Below are 16702 nucleotides of genomic sequence, written 5' to 3' on the forward strand. Positions count from 1 at the left end.
CTTTAGTCTGGGAACAGTGCTGATAGCACCGATGTTTTTAGTTGTTGCTAAGTAATGTTTACTCCGACCAAGGACTTTCTCAGTCTCATGCTTTGCCAGGGAGGAGGGGAAGCTGGGAGGAAGCAGAGACAGGACACCTGACCCAAACTGGCCAAAGGGGTATTCCATACCACAGCACATCATGCCCAGTATATAAACTGGGGGGAGTTACCTGGAAGGCCCAGATCGCTGCTCGGGTCGGGCTGGGTATCGGTCGGCAGGTGGTGAGCAATTGTATCCTCTCCCCTTGTTATTTCCCTTATCATTATTATTATTGATGGTAGCAGCAGTGGTTTTGTATTATACCTTAGTTACTGGACTGCTCTTATCTCAACCCGTGGGATTTACATTCTTTCAATTCTCCTCCCCATCCCTCTGGAAGCAGGGAGAGGAAGAAGTGGGGGAGTGAGTGAGTGGCTGCGTGGTTCTGAGTTACCAGCTGAGCTTAAACCACGACACCACTGCACCATTTAGTCACTTCCCTCCCCAAACTCTTCTACCTTCATATAGGACAATCAATTGTTTTTCTATTTCCCATCACAGTTACAAATGCTATACCATGCCTCCTGTTTAGTAAGACTGTAAGTTCTATCTTTCTGCAGTTTAATCATTCATATTGATTAACCTTGTGCTGGAGCACTGAAACAGGATAGGGTTTTAGGGATTTTTCTATTTAAAAATGTCAAATAGTGTGCTTGCTACTTCTAAAGAAATAGCCACAGAAGAAGCTCTGATATTAAAATGCTAGTGTGTGTCCAGCAACCAGAACCTGGTTTCATTTTATATTTGGTCTAGTTTCACTCCCTGTATCAAAATATGGAGCACTCACACTACCCAATGTTTCCATTCAGAGAGACCTCTCCCATTGAGTCATTGAAATATTTAATCCACCCATTCTAAGCACTGACCAATTGCTGCAAAAACCATAAATCAATAGAAATCATATGAAGTAAACATTAACCTCAGAGTCAGATGGTTACTTAAGCAGAAGGTGCAGGAAAGTCATGAGATTTCCTCTTGGCCGTCAACTGGCTGCTGATTTGACTTTGGATGTTTTTGCCTGTCCATCTACCACTCTTTATTTGGAAAAGTGGTGTTCACTATATATCTACCTACCTAACAGAAAAAGAGAGAGCTTCACTCAGCTGGCAAAGTGCTGTATAAATGCATCATGTTATTAAAGAAGCTCTGAATTATGGACAGCTATTCTGCAATAACACAACACTGGGACAGACTGGCTCATGTTTGTTAACCTGCCCACAACAGCTCCTGTGACCCACCATATAATTGATTCCAAAATGACTAACGAGGTGCTGCCTGTATACAGGATGAAATCTTATGCTTTTTGTTGCCACCATGCCATCTTTCCCCACCCCCTCTGTGGCAGTGCTGCCATACAGCTTGCAGCTTCCCTGACAATGTTGTAAAGGGGAATTTCTAATGCCCGAGTTGCCTGTTTGAAAATAAGACCAGCATGAGACTGAACAGAACGCAAATCTAACATTTCTCTTCTTCCATGTTGTTCTTTCCCAGTTGGCACAAATTTCACAAGATGGTGCACTTGCAAGTGGTAGTACTTCCGAACTGTGCTGAACAGACATTAAAGCCATGGAGCTTTAGCTAAGTAAATAGACATATGGAAAAACATGATCAGTGCTCACTATTGATACTGTACCAGATCAATAGTGTGCTCTGTTGTGGTAACTTCCACTTTCACCTGTCAGTTCCTTCTCTCTGATTTTACTTTCCTCTTTCTCTTTTTCATATCTTCTTATTAGGAGTCCCAACCTTCCTGCACATACAGAAGAGAGAATTTTCTCTTGTAATGTTGGTCAGTGTCCCTTTGTCTTTGCTGGTGCTTTTGAAGGAACTGGTCTCTGCAGAAGCACAGCTGGAACACTGCAGAGGCACTGTTCATCCCTGTCACCCAGCACCATGTCAGGTTTAAAAGCACAAGACTTGGATTCCTCTGTCCCTCTCTTACAAAGTCCAGCCATGCTGCCTCTGATTGATACAGCTCCAGTGTCTCCTGCAAGAAGTCAGTCCTTCACAGGTAGTCTTGCTGGGCACCTTTACTCCTTCACGGCTTTAACAAACCTTTCCATCCCAAGCATTCATCTTCCCAGGCTGAACAAATCCAATGTGCCAAACATCAGGAGGCCTGTTCTCCCAAACGCTTACTACTGCTGCATCTCTTACAGGTACTGGTAAACCAGAGAGTATATGATTAACCTGACACTATTAATGTTTGCACATTGTTTTAACCCCATGCCAAGGCTTTTCTTTCTCATACTTCTCCAAGTGACATTTCCAATTCTTTCGACTACCCACCCTCCCTATATTTAACTCAAAAAGAGAAATAAAACAATTAATCTAAGCTTTTTTCTTTTAGCTTTCTCATCTTTGTACTACTACTTCAGTGTCATTGCTGTGACCAACATCTTTAAGAAGTTGGAAATTCAGGTGCCATCTGGCCTTACTTGTTTCAGTACAGGCCAACTCACTGTTATGAGGCTGCATCTGGCATCTGACAGAACTGAATACAAGCAGTGGCATTGCCATTAGTGTGTCAGAGTTATGCTTGTACCTGCCTAAAGGAGATTATGTTCTGTAAATATTATGGCTTTGGTAGCTGTTGTCAGATGAGCTAATAAAACTGGCTAGAGGGCATCTTATCCCATATTTTTGTCTCTTTTCTTGCGCCTGCCTGGACACATTGGGGCTAAAATAGATTTAGCGATAGTGAAAGAGAAAGCAAAAAGCTTCATGTGAATTCCTTCATCTCTCTCAGTAAATTCACCCAGCATGAACACCTCCATTTTCACTTCTGTAGGTCCAACACTAAATGATGATGAAAGGTCTATCTCTTCTTTTTCTGGACCACAGCTTACTTGCATGAGATGATGTCCAGGATGGAAACTAAAACGATAGCAGTTTCTTGCTATTAAAAGCACATGAAATGCTTTTAAAAGGACATTTTCTATTTCTAACGCATTCTTGAAAAGAAGTATTTTCTCAACAATCAGCAAACAGGACAAGGCACTGGCAGAAGTGTACCCCAGTGGCTTGCTAACCAGTGCTGAAATTAGAGGTGGGATCACACATGCAGACCATTGCTTCCAATGCAATTTTTTTATTCCACTGTGTTTTCTGACATAACCCCCATAATCTGAGAAAAAATATGTAGTAAAAAGGGATCATTAACGTTTTGAAAAAATAAATGGTCAATAATTATGCTATTGACTAATTTTTGTACAATCCAACTGTTACAATCACTGGTGTTCAAGAGAAAATACTTACAAAAATGCCAAATCATTCTAAATGTTATTGCAAGCCAGGATAAACAGCAGTTGCTATGCAGTTATATAGGCAATAGTTGGAATTACACAAGTCACCAAGGTTTTATTATTAACACAGGTTTTTTCTCATTTCTTTAGACTCACAGTATTTGCAGTAAACCCTCTGTAAATAATTGCATTCTGTGTTACAAGAACGGAAGATACAAGTCCTGAGAATGAGCTTGAGCATTTACTGAGGGCTTCGGTACAACCCCATTGCCCCATCTGCTCTCCCCCCAAACCTTGGGGGCAGAGGAAAGTCCTCTGGCATGAGTAAGAGCAAGCAGAAGCCTCTGAACGGCTCAGGGCATCAACCACACATGAAAGCTCTGGGCAAATCTCTTTCTTCCAAGTGCTGTCTCTAGCAGAAGCCATGCAGAGCTACAGTTTGAGCTTCACCTCACAAGAGAGGAACCACTGGGAACCAAAGGTGACTTTTCAGTGGCTGCAACATTGATTTGGGAGTTGTCTGTGTGAAAGCTGAAACCTGAGGGATTAAGATCCCAGTTGTCCCATCCTAACTCATTAAGGAATTTTTACCTTCTTCGATTACTGTCATGAGTAAATGGGTCTTAGTTACTGACTGCTTCAAGCAGAGCCCTCATGACCAGACACTCTATTCCAAAAGCCCCTGCCAGGGCACAATATCTCTTACTGCCTTTTCACCACACCTGCCTGACAAACATCCCTATAAACATCAGAGAAGAAACTCTTCCTCAGTACAGTCTAACTAACTGGAACAGAAAGCCATAACAGCAGAATTAGGCTTTGAAATTTGCCTCGTTTTCATCTAATAAATTATATTTACTATACTAATTAATCTGAAACAGAACATCACATACTTTACTTACTAATAAATAGCAGTATCTAAATCTTGTGCCAGCTGCTTTTTGCTTTGTGCAGGTTATAGCAGATATACTCATTGGTCTGTACCATAGAAGTAAAGTATTTTACTGTTCCTGGAAAACTGTTTAGATTTTTTGCCTGGATTGTTCTCCTTTCCCTTTCCAAAAACCTCACAACCCCCCAGCTGCAAAACTTCCTGCCTTCTGAAACTTTCCCCCTGCGGACTGGACTAGATGCAATTATTTCCCAAAATATTTAATCCATCAGTGTTAACTTTGGCCAGTTGAAGTAAAAGTAAGTGAGTGAAGAGGAAATAGTAAAAATTTAACTCTGGTCCCTGAAGCCAAATGCCCACTGCCACACCAGCAGGCAGGAGGCAGACGCAGGAGCTTGTCATGACAAAGACACATCACACACTGGACAACCAGCCCCTAGACAGAGATGACCAGCTTCCTATCAGACCTGGTAAGTGCTTGATGGGGTATTTACATGCGGGACATTTTTGTATGCTACTGATGTTTCAAAGAAAACAAAATCAGTATTTCAGTAAAACCAACAAGGTTCCTATTCACTAAAATCATCTTGGAAGTGGTTCTGCCCACTGTTTTGAGGTATTAATGCACTCCATATGCTCCGCCATCCATCTTTGTCACATTTTCATCAATATGTTAATGTTTCTTCAATGTTTTCATTCACTGGAAAATCTTTGCTTACCTTCAAACATAATTTGCTTTGCTTACCTGCTGAAAAAAGAATTTTGTAAGACATAGCACTAATTATTTAGCCCAGGAGATGGCAGGCAGACGTTTTGAAAGGCAGGAAACTGGACAGGACATCAGCAGCTGGGGCATCTTAACAGGGATGTTTGTGGGAGTCTGCAACATTTGTATCCTGGCTATGGCTGAACCTTGAACCGGTTGCTGCCTCATACATCAGTGAGGCCCTTCCAAGTAGGACAAAGTCTCTTCGAGAAATAGCTCTCAGCTCCTGCTGGGCACACTTAACCTCTCGTGCAGGAAAGAGGAATATGGCTCCTCTGAAAGGCAGTCCATTTTTCATTCATTCACAGCATATTCACTGTGTGCTTCTGCAAAGGCTGCTGTAGGGTAAACCTAAGAGCAGTGCTAGTTGTGTTTTCTCAGATCCGTAATCAACTAGAAAAAGAAAACTGAAGTGGGATGCCTGTTCTCAAAGCTTCCAAAAGATTAACATGACCATGCGGTTTGAGACAGGCAGGTGGGGCAAGAGTCCAGAACTGATGACAGCTTTGCCACAAAACTTGAATAGAGGAAACACTGTCCACTATTCAAGGGCCTAAAAAGTATCTGGCACAGCAGCTGCTGTGTCAGGTAAGGCAGAAAAGATCTGGGTACAGATGGCCCAGTCACTGCTGTGGGCACAGGTAGCCTGGCCACTATCCAGATAGCAGAGAGGAAATAAGAATTCCCTCCCTAAAACCACTCTCACATGTATTAGCCCTGGAGTGTGGAATGACTTTGCTACTCTGTTGACTAATGATAGAGGAGGGGAGGGAAATGTTAATGGTTTCCATAGCTAAAGGCTGCATTTCCTAGAATTGGATTTAGGGAAATCACAGGAAGATGTACACCTCCCAGCAGGACAAGCAGAGGGAACTTTCCGACCTGCAAGCCCCTTGAGCAAATGAGATGCTGCTGGAGAGTGAAGAACACATTGCAAGAACAGTCTGATGTAGCTACAAGCTTAAAATTTTGTTCTACTTCTGCAGGTACAGTACCAAGGGCTCTTTCAGATGCTCATCATCCTCGGGATCGGTGGGACATTCCAAATTGGCTTTCAAATTTCTACAATCACCTACATGTCTCAGGTAGGCAAAAACGCACATGGCACACTGGTTAACAGCAGCACGGAGTCTACATTGCTGCTTGAGGATGCTCCTCTTTGGCAGTCAGCAAGGGTTTAATCACAGCATTCTCCTCTCATGCTTCATTCCCACTGTTATGCTATCATGTAAAGCAGAACGTGTCAAACTTGAAGACAGGAAAAAAGAGAGACATCTGCAAGTTGCTGTTAATAGAACTATTCCTCAGAAGACACACATTGACTGGGGTGGCATCTGTCTCTCCTATAAACCTACAGCACATTTGTATTTTACATGTAGGTATAAACCTACTCCAGTGATTCTATTTGATAATGTTATAGTCACCCATCTTCACAGACAAACAGAACAGATCAAGTGAACCATGCTCTAGGAAAGTGTGTGCTTCTCTCCACTGAACACAGATAGAACTTTTGAGATACTAGGGTCTAAAGGGGAGACATGACTATGTTGTAGAGATTACTTTATGGGAAAAGTGTTATTTTCCGGCTTCAGAACACTAAGTTCAGACTGAGAAAGTATTTAGGAACTGCACTGAACAGTCGCTGTGTAACCTGGTATTATTGGCATGTATGTGAGAGCAAACCCATCATACATTTGCAGAATTTACATACAGGGCTGTTCACACTGTTCTTCACAAGTCTGTGCCTCAGCTTGTCAGATTTCAAGGACAAAAACACCCAAAGAATTAACTCCTTTTCATGGCAAAATTAACATAGCATACTCCACTACACTATGTCTATTAGCTATGCTTTTAGAGTCTATATGAAAAGTTACTTTAGCTGAAGCAACAAAATTATGTTCTAAATATAATCCATGCACTGGAGTCACAGGTATTGTTAATGAAAATTCTTTTTTGTGCCTCAGCATGTTAAGGCTTTCATTAATGAAACCTGGCTGGAGCGATATGGCTACCCCATCCATGAGGATAACCTCTTGTTCCTGTGGTCTATCACCGTGTCCATCTATGGTATAGGAGGTCTCTTGGGTTCTTCAGGAACTAGATACCTGATGGTCAAGTATGGCAAGTATGTATGTTTAAAGACAAATTTGTCAATTGAATCTTTCTTAAGGAAATGACAGTTGAGGTTTTAAACATGAGACAGACTATTGGGCTTAGACATGCCTGTAGACATGCAGCAGCTTTAGCAGTGGTGTCAACAGACTTTGTTTCTTCTTGCCCTTGTCCTGTGGCATGGGCTAACCAACTGTGCTGCCAACCTGTCACACCAGACACAGTTACTCGGGTTGGGTTAGCCTCTGCATGGAGGAAAGGCAGCCCCCTGGCTGAAGATGCAGCAGCATTGAGACGCTCGTAAGTGCTGTATCAATGTGTTCCATAATGGATTTTCACATGCAGAAAAGCTTTAAGACTTTTCTTGGCTGCACAACCTAGAAGCATTCCCAAATTCCCAGGTCTAGCCATGTGCCAAGGCACACGGTGAGTCCAGAGTATCTAGTGCCAATAGTGTGGATGGGCTTATTTTGTCCTAGACCACACATGTCACAAAACTAGCAAGCCAATTTCACCCAAGACATCCTGTGTGCCAGGAGCTTAAGTGTCATTTCCCTTCTGATTTATGAAAACTCTTTTTTCTTTCTTGCACTTACAGAAAGAAATGTCTCCTGTGCACCAATGTGCTCATGATAACAGCAGCATCTATCATGGGCTGCAGTAAAATAGCCCAGTCCTTTGAGATGATCCTGATTGGACGCTTCCTGTGTGGAGTAAGCGTCGGTAAGTGATTTCTCCCACAGGTCAGCAGGATCTCACCACATTTTACATCTTTATTCAGAGAACACAATAACCCTGCACTAAGAAAATAAAATATTAAAGGCAGTGACCCCTTGGCAGAAGATCTTCTATAACACCCAGCAATGAAGAGCATAATTACTACTAATTTCACTAATACTAAATGAAATTCAGCTTTGCCAAGTGTATAAATATTCAGAGCTATCAGGAATGTTTTGATACAATATGAAACAAAGGGGTTTTTTACTGATGGAGAAATATGTGTAATATTATCTGAATTTTAGTTAACAGACCTGAAATTATATGGTATACGGTTTAAATCTGGTATTCCCATAAGGCTCCAGAGAACCAGCCTGTTCAAGGCCACAGCCACTCAATTTTGACTCTAACATATTTCAGGAATGTTCTACAAGGGTATTCAACCTGCTTCCAAGCAGTAATTCCTTGGGGTTAGTACAAAGAGCTGGGCATAATCAAGCAAAATAACTCTTGCCAGGAGTTAACTCCACATGCAGCAAAAACACCCTGTGCTGGTATCAGTATGCCTTGTATTTGTCTCCTGCACAAAAAGATACTTCCCCATTCAGTTTGGATATTCACAGGGGTGCCTATTTTAACTTCTTTCAGTAGAAATTAATGTCTATTTTTCAAATAACCATATTGCGTACATTGTTTCTCTGACATACAGTTGTATTGAAGAACTAGAGTTGTATTTTGAGAGCTACTTACGCTAGAATCTGTATGGTGCCTCATGCAAAAACCTCATTTTTGTTAAAGAGATTGGACATCTGCATTGCTTTGCCATGAGATAAACCCAAGAGAACATGTTGCTTTCAAAACACACAAAAGGAGCTGTGACCACCGTATTAGGAAAAACCTCTTGTTCCCAGACTAGTTTTCAGCATGTCTGAGTTATTAAGTACTTTACATATAGCTGGAAACACCAACTCTGCCTGAAATCATCAAAATTATTGCTGGACAGTGGGAAAGGAATACTTGTGTCTCCCCTAAATCATGTACAAATCAATGTTGAGTATAGCACTGCATATTTTAATCTGCTATGGATCTACCTTACAGCTATTATACAGCATTATGTCAGAAAAGGTTGAGATGATGTGGGTTAACAACAAGCATATTAAATATTACTACAGGATGTTTAGTTATTTAGCACTTGCATACTGTGTCCCCTTTAAAATATGCTGAGTGTTGCAAAAGATACTGTGATGATAGTTTACCCTAAAGGGAAAACTGTCTATTTCTTAAGATCAGAAATCTACTCTATGCAAAGAGGACCAAATCCTTTTGTAGAAAGGGTTAGAAAATCTAGTACTGAAAATCTCATATATGGGTCGACATATAAGAAACACTTCAGTGCATGAGGCAGCTATATTCTGTAATGCTTCATTAGTTACATGCAATTTTGTTTCCAGTGGTTGTGAATGTCTTCTTTCTTCTCTCTCACAATTCTCTCCTCACCCCAAGGTCTTTGTATTCCTCTACATCATCAGTACGTTGGAGAAATTTCCCCTAAGAAGCTACGTGGATTTGTAAACTCTACTTCCTCTTTCTTTTGGTCTCTGGGAAAAGCTATAGGGCAGATTTCAGGACAAAGGTATAATACAGTTGATTTTGTACCCACTTAATTTCTGGACCCCCTCTACCTTTTGCTTCTTCCTCTGCTTTTCCACCCATTCCTTTCCTCAAAACCAATGCAATGAACTTATATTCCCACCAGGGAGCTACTAGGCAGCCAGTACCTGTGGCCCATGCTGCTGGCCTCCTGCGGATTTCCAGCACTGGTCCAGTTGGTCACTCTGCCCTTCTTCCCTGAGTCCCCAGCATACCTCCTCATGCATAAAGGAGACCAGGAAGGCTGCAAAAAAGGTAACCAAGGGCTCCAGTTCCTCACTTGACTTTCAATTGTTTTGTGGTGCTTGCTCTCCTGATAAGGAAAAATCAAACAGGACAAAGTTTCTCCCTGCTCATTTCCAAGACAACTCTGTGGACACCTACTAAGTGTATTTTTGTTATAGTCCCCACATAGAACATGAAACTACCTCCCTCTACAGTTCTGTATTACAAAACCTTTGGCATTCAGCTGACACCACCTGTGCTACCAGTCTGATGACAAATTATGATAAATGATAAATGGTAAATGGCAAATGGCTGTTTGCACTGAAGGGCTCCACAGAGCACCCCTTAGCTTTGGTTGTTTGCTGTGTACCCTGTTCATACCCTGAGAGAAAGAGGAAGGGAGAAAATTGGACCCCTGGGCAGGCAGGGAGTCATTGTGCACCCCACTAGCCCCTCTGTCACAACCGGTCCCTCTGTGCAGGAGAGGATCAGGGCTCTGGAAGACCCTATAGGACATCTCCGCTTTGCAGCACAGCCACAGCCCATGCATGCTGTGCTGCCAGACTCTTGAATCACTTACTCACCAAATTCCTTAGGCAGCAAACAACAGAGACGAATTAACATGGCAGATCTCGCTCTCCTTCTCCTCCACAGCCATAAGGCAGCTTTGGGGTGAAGGCCATCATCAAGCAGAGATTGATGACTTCATGAAAGAGAAGGCAACAATGAAAAACACCAAGATCTTGAGTGTCCTGGAGCTAATGAAAGAACCAGCTTTCCGTTGGCAGCTGTACATGATAGCTGTTCTGACCGCCACAGTTCAGCTATGTGGCATCAATGCAGTTGAGTGTATTTCCCCCTTAAAGTCTCAAAACACGTATTGACCTAAAGGGGACATCAGGCTCCTCACAATTCCATAACCCACACTCTTCTCTTGAGAATATCCTACAGATATCATTTTGGATGGGCTCCAGAAGGGACGATATACTTGGCTGTTTCTGAAAGCTCCTAAAGGAGGACTCTGCAAACCTAAGTACATTGCAGCAGCTGCAGGTCCTTCTAGCCCAGCATTTCATCTTTATTAAATGAATTAATTAATTACATTTTTTAATGGTTTTGTCTGCCAATGAAGTGAATACTATCAAAAAGAGTGCAGAACTCTAGATCATTCCAAAGCAGAGCTGAATGCTGCTTGGTTAGCAGCTCTTGACCAGGGCAGTGTCGCATAGGTACGGGTAAGAAATCAATTAATTTCTTCTCTTACTGTTTTATGGGGTTTTCTTCCAGATTTATTTTTATACTTTTGAAGTCCTCCAGGCAGCTGGCTTTGATGAAAGAATGATCTCCTATATGACCCTCTCTGTTGGACTCTCTGAAGTCGTAGCTACTGCAGTCTGTGTAAGTCACATTACTATGGGAATGAGTCACAAATTGCTCTTCTGATACTGATACCAGTGTGATTCTGTCCTTCAGAGCTCCATCATTGAGCGACTGGGCAGGAAAGCGCTTCTAAGTGGAGGTTATTTTATCATGGGCTCACTGCTAGCTGCTATCACCGTGACTCTCTCACTACAGGTAAGGAAACTCTTCTCATGACAGATTATTCTATTTCTAACTTCTGCTCACAGGCAGGACTATGCTACTGAGAAAGGAAAGTGAGGCTTAGAAGTGCCAAAATAACTTCTGTGTTAACAGCTTACCCTCTGGGAGGGGAATATCCTAAAGATCAAGCTTGTCTATAAGATCAAACCATCTCTCAGCAAGTACTCTCTTGCACTCCCACCTTCCAGTGTGATCTCACAAGTGCAGCAAGGAGCACATAAAACACTGGGAGACTAGCACTGATTCCTGAATTCATCGGACTGCAAGCACGAAACACTGGCCAGCATAGAGCAAAAGACAGCCCTAGGAAAATGGCCCTTTCTAGTCACACAGTTTCTAATGAGTAACAGCAAACACCCAAGCTCTTTGCATCAGTTAATTTGAAATTTAACATTGCTGCAGAAGATACTGGGAATGCACATATCTGTTCACAGACTGGAAACTGGTTCACCTCTGTAACACTCTGTCATTGCTGTAGCTTCTTCATAAGCAAATCTCCCGGGTTACCAGTATTCATCCAAGAGCTACTCTATAGGTAGTACTGTAAGACTAGCCTTGAAGCAAGGTGGCAGCAGACTCCCATTTTTGTTTCATTCATGAAGGATCTCAAACAGAGGAGAGCAAAATCTTTTTTCCTAAAGCACTGAGGTCTTATATATTCAAGCCTAAGATCCAGCGAAGTCCCTTTTCAGTACCAGTTATTGGACCTATCGTTAACGAAAGCGAAGAAAGATATGATTTGGCCTTCCCATATCTCTAAGGCTTGGGAAGAGTTCTGTGGGGTCAAGAAGAAAGGAAGACAGAGTGGAAAAGTACTATTCAGACTTAATTGAAAACTTCCAAGCTGAACAGCTGCTCTGCACTAGCAAACCTGCTTCTCTGCTCACCTAACAAAAACCTCACTGCTCCATCCACAGGAAAAATCACTCACATTTCTCTGCCACTTCCCACACACTGTATGTTTTCTCTTGTGGTTACAGTGTTGGAAAACAAGCAGCATTTTTCACCTATTAACAGATTTCACTCAGAAGTTTGTTATGTTTTGGGTTTTTTCCCCAGGACTGGTATTTCTGGATGCCATACTGCAGCCTTTGTCTGATTATCTTGTTTGCAGTTGTCTTTGGAGTTGGGCCAGGTAAGTGCTCATTCAGAAGAAATAAAGGAATAAAGTCGCGGGAGTTATTAAAATGGCTAAGAAAATCCTGCATAATATTGCATAATATTTAGCATAAGTAAATTAATTTACCCTCATCTTGTAGTCATTTAAACATTATAGGTCCAATCACTGGCCATAAATTTCAATGCCATCAGATTTGGGTTTTGCTAACAAGAGGAAAAGAACACAGCAGAAAGTACTCAGTGGAGAAATACAGCGAAAATAGAGCAAAAGCAGATGTGTTTGTTTGGGGTTTTTTAATACCAAGAAAAAAGAAAGAGAAAAAGAAAAGCAAGAGTTCTTTAAAATCCAGTGTTCTATAATATTACATCTTGTCCCACATAGACAGCAGTACCTGCTCCTCTTTAAAAATGTTATTAAAAGCCTATTCACTTTCAAAATATTTGCTTTCCCATATGGGAGGGTTGAATTCTTTTCTTAACTGAAAGCTGTCAATGTCCTGTGACTTCAAAACATGACTGAAATAACCAGGAAGTGAATCTTGGAAGATCACTCATTGGTGATCTAGCAGTATCATCCTGGGAATTCTTGTTAGAAATAATAGGAATTCCATCCTTACACAGCTTCTTTCATGAGAATATGTCAGACTTTCTTAAGTGTTAACTACTTCATTCTTGAATATCTACAAGAAATGTATTTGAACATTTGACCACTTTACAAACTTGATGTTTAGCAGTTTATGATGACACAAACATTTTCTTTTCTAAAAAAGAGCAACATACATCATTCTTATTGTGCTTTGTCTTTCAGCTGGTGCCACAGTTTCCGTTAGGGTTGAAATTGTCAAGTTCTCATGCAGACCATCTGCCTTTGTGATCGGCGCCATTCTCAACTGGTTGGGCGTCTTTGTGATCGGAACAACCTTTCCCTTCATTGTGGTGAGTCACTTTCCCTGGGACACTCCCAATAGGCACTAAGCTTGAGTTGGCCCCGGCAGCAGGAAGAAGAGCAGCATGAAATGCCAGTGCCATGTCAGTCTAGAGTGGTCTTGGCATCTGCTCTCCCAAGTCCACTTTTGCAATGGAAGGGTTCTGATATGGCCAAGATACTTATTCAGACTGAAATATTTGTCAAAGGTCAAAATGCAAAGAGCTCCTTGTCCAATTCAAAGTACTTCAGGACCCAAATACAAACACCGTGCCAAGAAAGTACACTACAAGCTCATCTTGCTCTCTTTCTTACTTTGCTCTTCCCTGCAGGAAAAACTCAAGCACTTCTGCTTCCTCATCTTTATGGTAGTAATCTTCACTTCAGGGATAATTATCCACCTGTTCCTTCCAGAAACAAAAGGGAAATCAATCGTGGAAATCACAGAAGAATTTAGTAAGCTAAACTTTAGAAAGAAGTGTATTCCAACAACTCCAACAACTCCAAACCATGTCACAGAGGACTACACCTTCTGCACCAGGCTCTGACCAGCCATTAGGGGCAGTCAGGCTTTCTGATAAGGAAGGAAAAAAAAAGACAATTGTTTTCTGGCTAGAAGTTTGTCCAAGTGAACCGTCACCTTTTGCATCTATCACTTATAAGGTTCCCATTTTGCCCAACCAGCACCTTTCTCAAGCACTCCACGCCGGGCAGCTTAGAAAAGGGATGATGGCTGACATTAACAGGATAGACTCACATGAATTACAAGCATTTTGGCTTGACATGCTGATGTGTAAATCTCTTGTGAAGACAGCAACTCATACACACAGAAAGTACATGTAGAATTGATAAACACTCTGTTGACCACAGAGAAAATGAATACCTGTGATCCCCAGTCTCTCCCTCTGATGTCTCAGTGTTTTTACAGCCCTGAAATCAGAATAGTGATGTTCCTGGCTTGCCATCTCTGGCTAAGGTACAGATTCAAGAGAAAGCTCAGTGGAGTAGGAGAGAAATTCCTTGTTTCTCTACACTCAACTGAATAATCAAATTGTGCCAGGTTTCCATGCATAATGCCATGTTGTCTCTGTTTTGTACATAGCCTGACAGACTTCAACCCTCTGGATTGAAGTTTTTCATGTCAGCAGCCACCCCTTCTTCAACTTAAATTTTGGTTTTTTGCTTAAAACAAAAAAATCAGCCATTTGATTATAAGCCCAGACTTGTTCATGAAAAAGTATGGGGGAAAAATTCCTTTACAACTCTTCACAAGGAACAGTGTCTTTCAGTGTCAATACAGCTAAAGGACTTATGAGCGGAATCCAGTCACCATAAAACACAAGCACCTAGAGCCATTTTAGATACTCTGTGCTATCTTGCCCATCACCATTGTCATCTTGAACCTGTAGCTCCTCTTCCAGGATCAGAGTTCCCACAGATATCTCATGAACTACGAATCCTAGGGCAATTATCTGCTACTTTGCTTTGTGTGACTTCCAGCTAGCTGAGCCCAAATTCTGCCAGAACCGCCTCAGACTGAACCTCTTGGCTGTAACAGAATACCTGTTGCTTTACAGTTTCTCCTAAAAACATCTGTACAGTTGCTGTAATGTATGTGCAGCAGACTGTCAGCAAAAGCTCAGTCATGTCCTCCAGCTCTTGGATCCGTGCAGGGCTCCTGCCAAAGGTGTATTTCTCTACCATGACTAAGAAGTGATTACACATACTCATAGTTCAGGGATGTGAAATCAGGACAGACTCTTCAGTTATTCTCACTGCAAGTGTAGGTGCTGACTGACGGCTACAGAGATGACTCTAAATATTTTATGCCTTGAACATTTTGTTGTACTCATATGGCTTTACAAGATTTACAGTAAAAGTGGAAAATGTTGTTCTAACGTATGAACTTCTAAGGCGTTCACTTAAGCTTATTTCCAATAATTTATGGTTTGATTTACAGTTTCTCATAGGAGTTTTGCCGATTTTTAGAAGCATGTAGTGTGCACAAAGATAAGGAAACAAAGTGAGAGACTATATTACAACACATCATATGCAAGTTTTCTAACTTAACAGTTTAGTGTGATATACCATTCCCAATGATCTCTGTTGTAGGAATGGCTGCAATATAATTTTCTACACTGATCTATAATCAACATCCATGCTTGAGTTCACATACTGCAGGCTTTCAAACTGTGAATAATCTGCAAAGCAATGTGCTAGTGAGCTCCTAATTCTTCTTCCTGCTATACATAGTTCAAGACAAAAGAGTTTGTAAGCCTTACAGGATAGAGTGACCTTTTAAAGTACCACAGGGATTCATTTCACCAGATTTTTATTTTTTTTTTAATATTTAAACTCATGGGACTTTTCTTTTCTTTATAAAGTGTCTAATATTGCATGCATTTCCCTCACACAGTCCTAGTAGCAAAGCTATACTCTTCAGAAGAACACGAACAAAACTAAGGCTCATAGTGGAGCACACTACAATTTAAAATCTCTGCTATTGCTTTGACCGACATATTTACTTCAACTGCAATAAAGCAATTCAAAATATTAATTCAATTGTTCATCTTAACTGTTGGTTATTTTGAACTGGAAATGTTAAACATAATAAAGATGGCACATATTGCCTTGTGATAAAACTTCTGGCCTCCATAAATATTTCCTTCCTAACATCAGGATCTCCCTTAGGGACAGCCGACTACTAAAAAGTTACTGGTGTGCTTATCCTCCCATGACTGGGGTTTTTCATTATTCCTTTGTCTTTAGGATTGAGGGGCACTTAAGACTTCTCACTACAAGATAATCATCTACAAAACATGAAGTGTCCTTAAAGTCAGAAAAGCTCAATAACTTTGTAGTGTTCCGTACACATATAACATGATAAAAACATGACAGCCATTTGGAGACAATTGCTAATATCAAAAGGAAATCTCAACATTTGCAGAACAGAATTCCCTTTTCCTAACCAGTCATGCTGAAAACATCCTTCCTTCCATTACAACAGCACCTGAATTCTTTGGAAATGTAAGCAGAGTGCCATTGTATAGCACTGCTGGTGTGACTCTCTAGTGAGACACTTCTCTGATCTCAGTTATTCATTAGATGTTATTAGGAAAGCCTTTCCCATAAGATCTTCACAGGAAGCGAGCAGATGCCCTATGGAACATTAATGTGACAACGAAGTGGAACAGCTATTTGGAGCACAGGTCAGCCTTCGCCTGTGCTCAGTGGAGCAAGAGCTGTATTCTGGTAACAGCCTGATCAAGGAATGAAAGAGCAAAAAGGTACAGTTCAACTATACACGGGAGGTGACAAAGAGCACAGCCATTCAGGAGCTTCAGGAATGCTACATGTACATTTTCTTC

General features: G+C 41.3%; 1 protein-coding gene across 1 annotated transcript; it reads left to right on the plus strand.

Moving 5' to 3' along the window:
- The first annotated feature begins 4592 nt into the window (after positions 1–4592).
- On the plus strand, positions 4593–15976 carry LOC115614064 (solute carrier family 2, facilitated glucose transporter member 11-like). Its single transcript, XM_030500316.1, has 12 exons — positions 4593–4688; positions 5971–6069; positions 6949–7109; positions 7695–7819; positions 9317–9446; positions 9570–9718; positions 10343–10530; positions 10976–11086; positions 11162–11263; positions 12350–12425; positions 13218–13345; positions 13667–15976. Exons 1-12 carry the CDS (start codon positions 4665–4667, stop codon positions 13880–13882), a joined length of 1509 nt encoding a protein of 502 aa, XP_030356176.1. The 5' UTR covers positions 4593–4664; the 3' UTR covers positions 13883–15976.
- The last annotated feature ends 726 nt before the right edge of the window (positions 15977–16702 follow it).

Source organism: Strigops habroptila, chromosome 11 (assembly GCF_004027225.2).
Source record: "Strigops habroptila isolate Jane chromosome 11, bStrHab1.2.pri, whole genome shotgun sequence".
In the NCBI taxonomy this organism is placed as follows: domain Eukaryota; kingdom Metazoa; phylum Chordata; class Aves; order Psittaciformes; family Psittacidae; genus Strigops; species Strigops habroptila.

What these genes read in the sequence shown, in the direction of transcription:
- LOC115614064 (XM_030500316.1), top strand. Translation starts at nt 4,665, where the DNA reads ATGACCAGCTTCCTATCAGACCTG. An exon ending in CCAGGAAGGCTGCAAAAAAG is followed by an intron (nt 9,719 to 10,342) that starts GTAACCAAGGGC and finishes TCTCCTCCACAG; the next exon opens with CCATAAGGCAGCTTTGGGGT. An exon ending in CCGTGACTCTCTCACTACAG is followed by an intron (nt 11,264 to 12,349) that starts GTAAGGAAACTC and finishes TTTTTTCCCCAG; the next exon opens with GACTGGTATTTCTGGATGCC.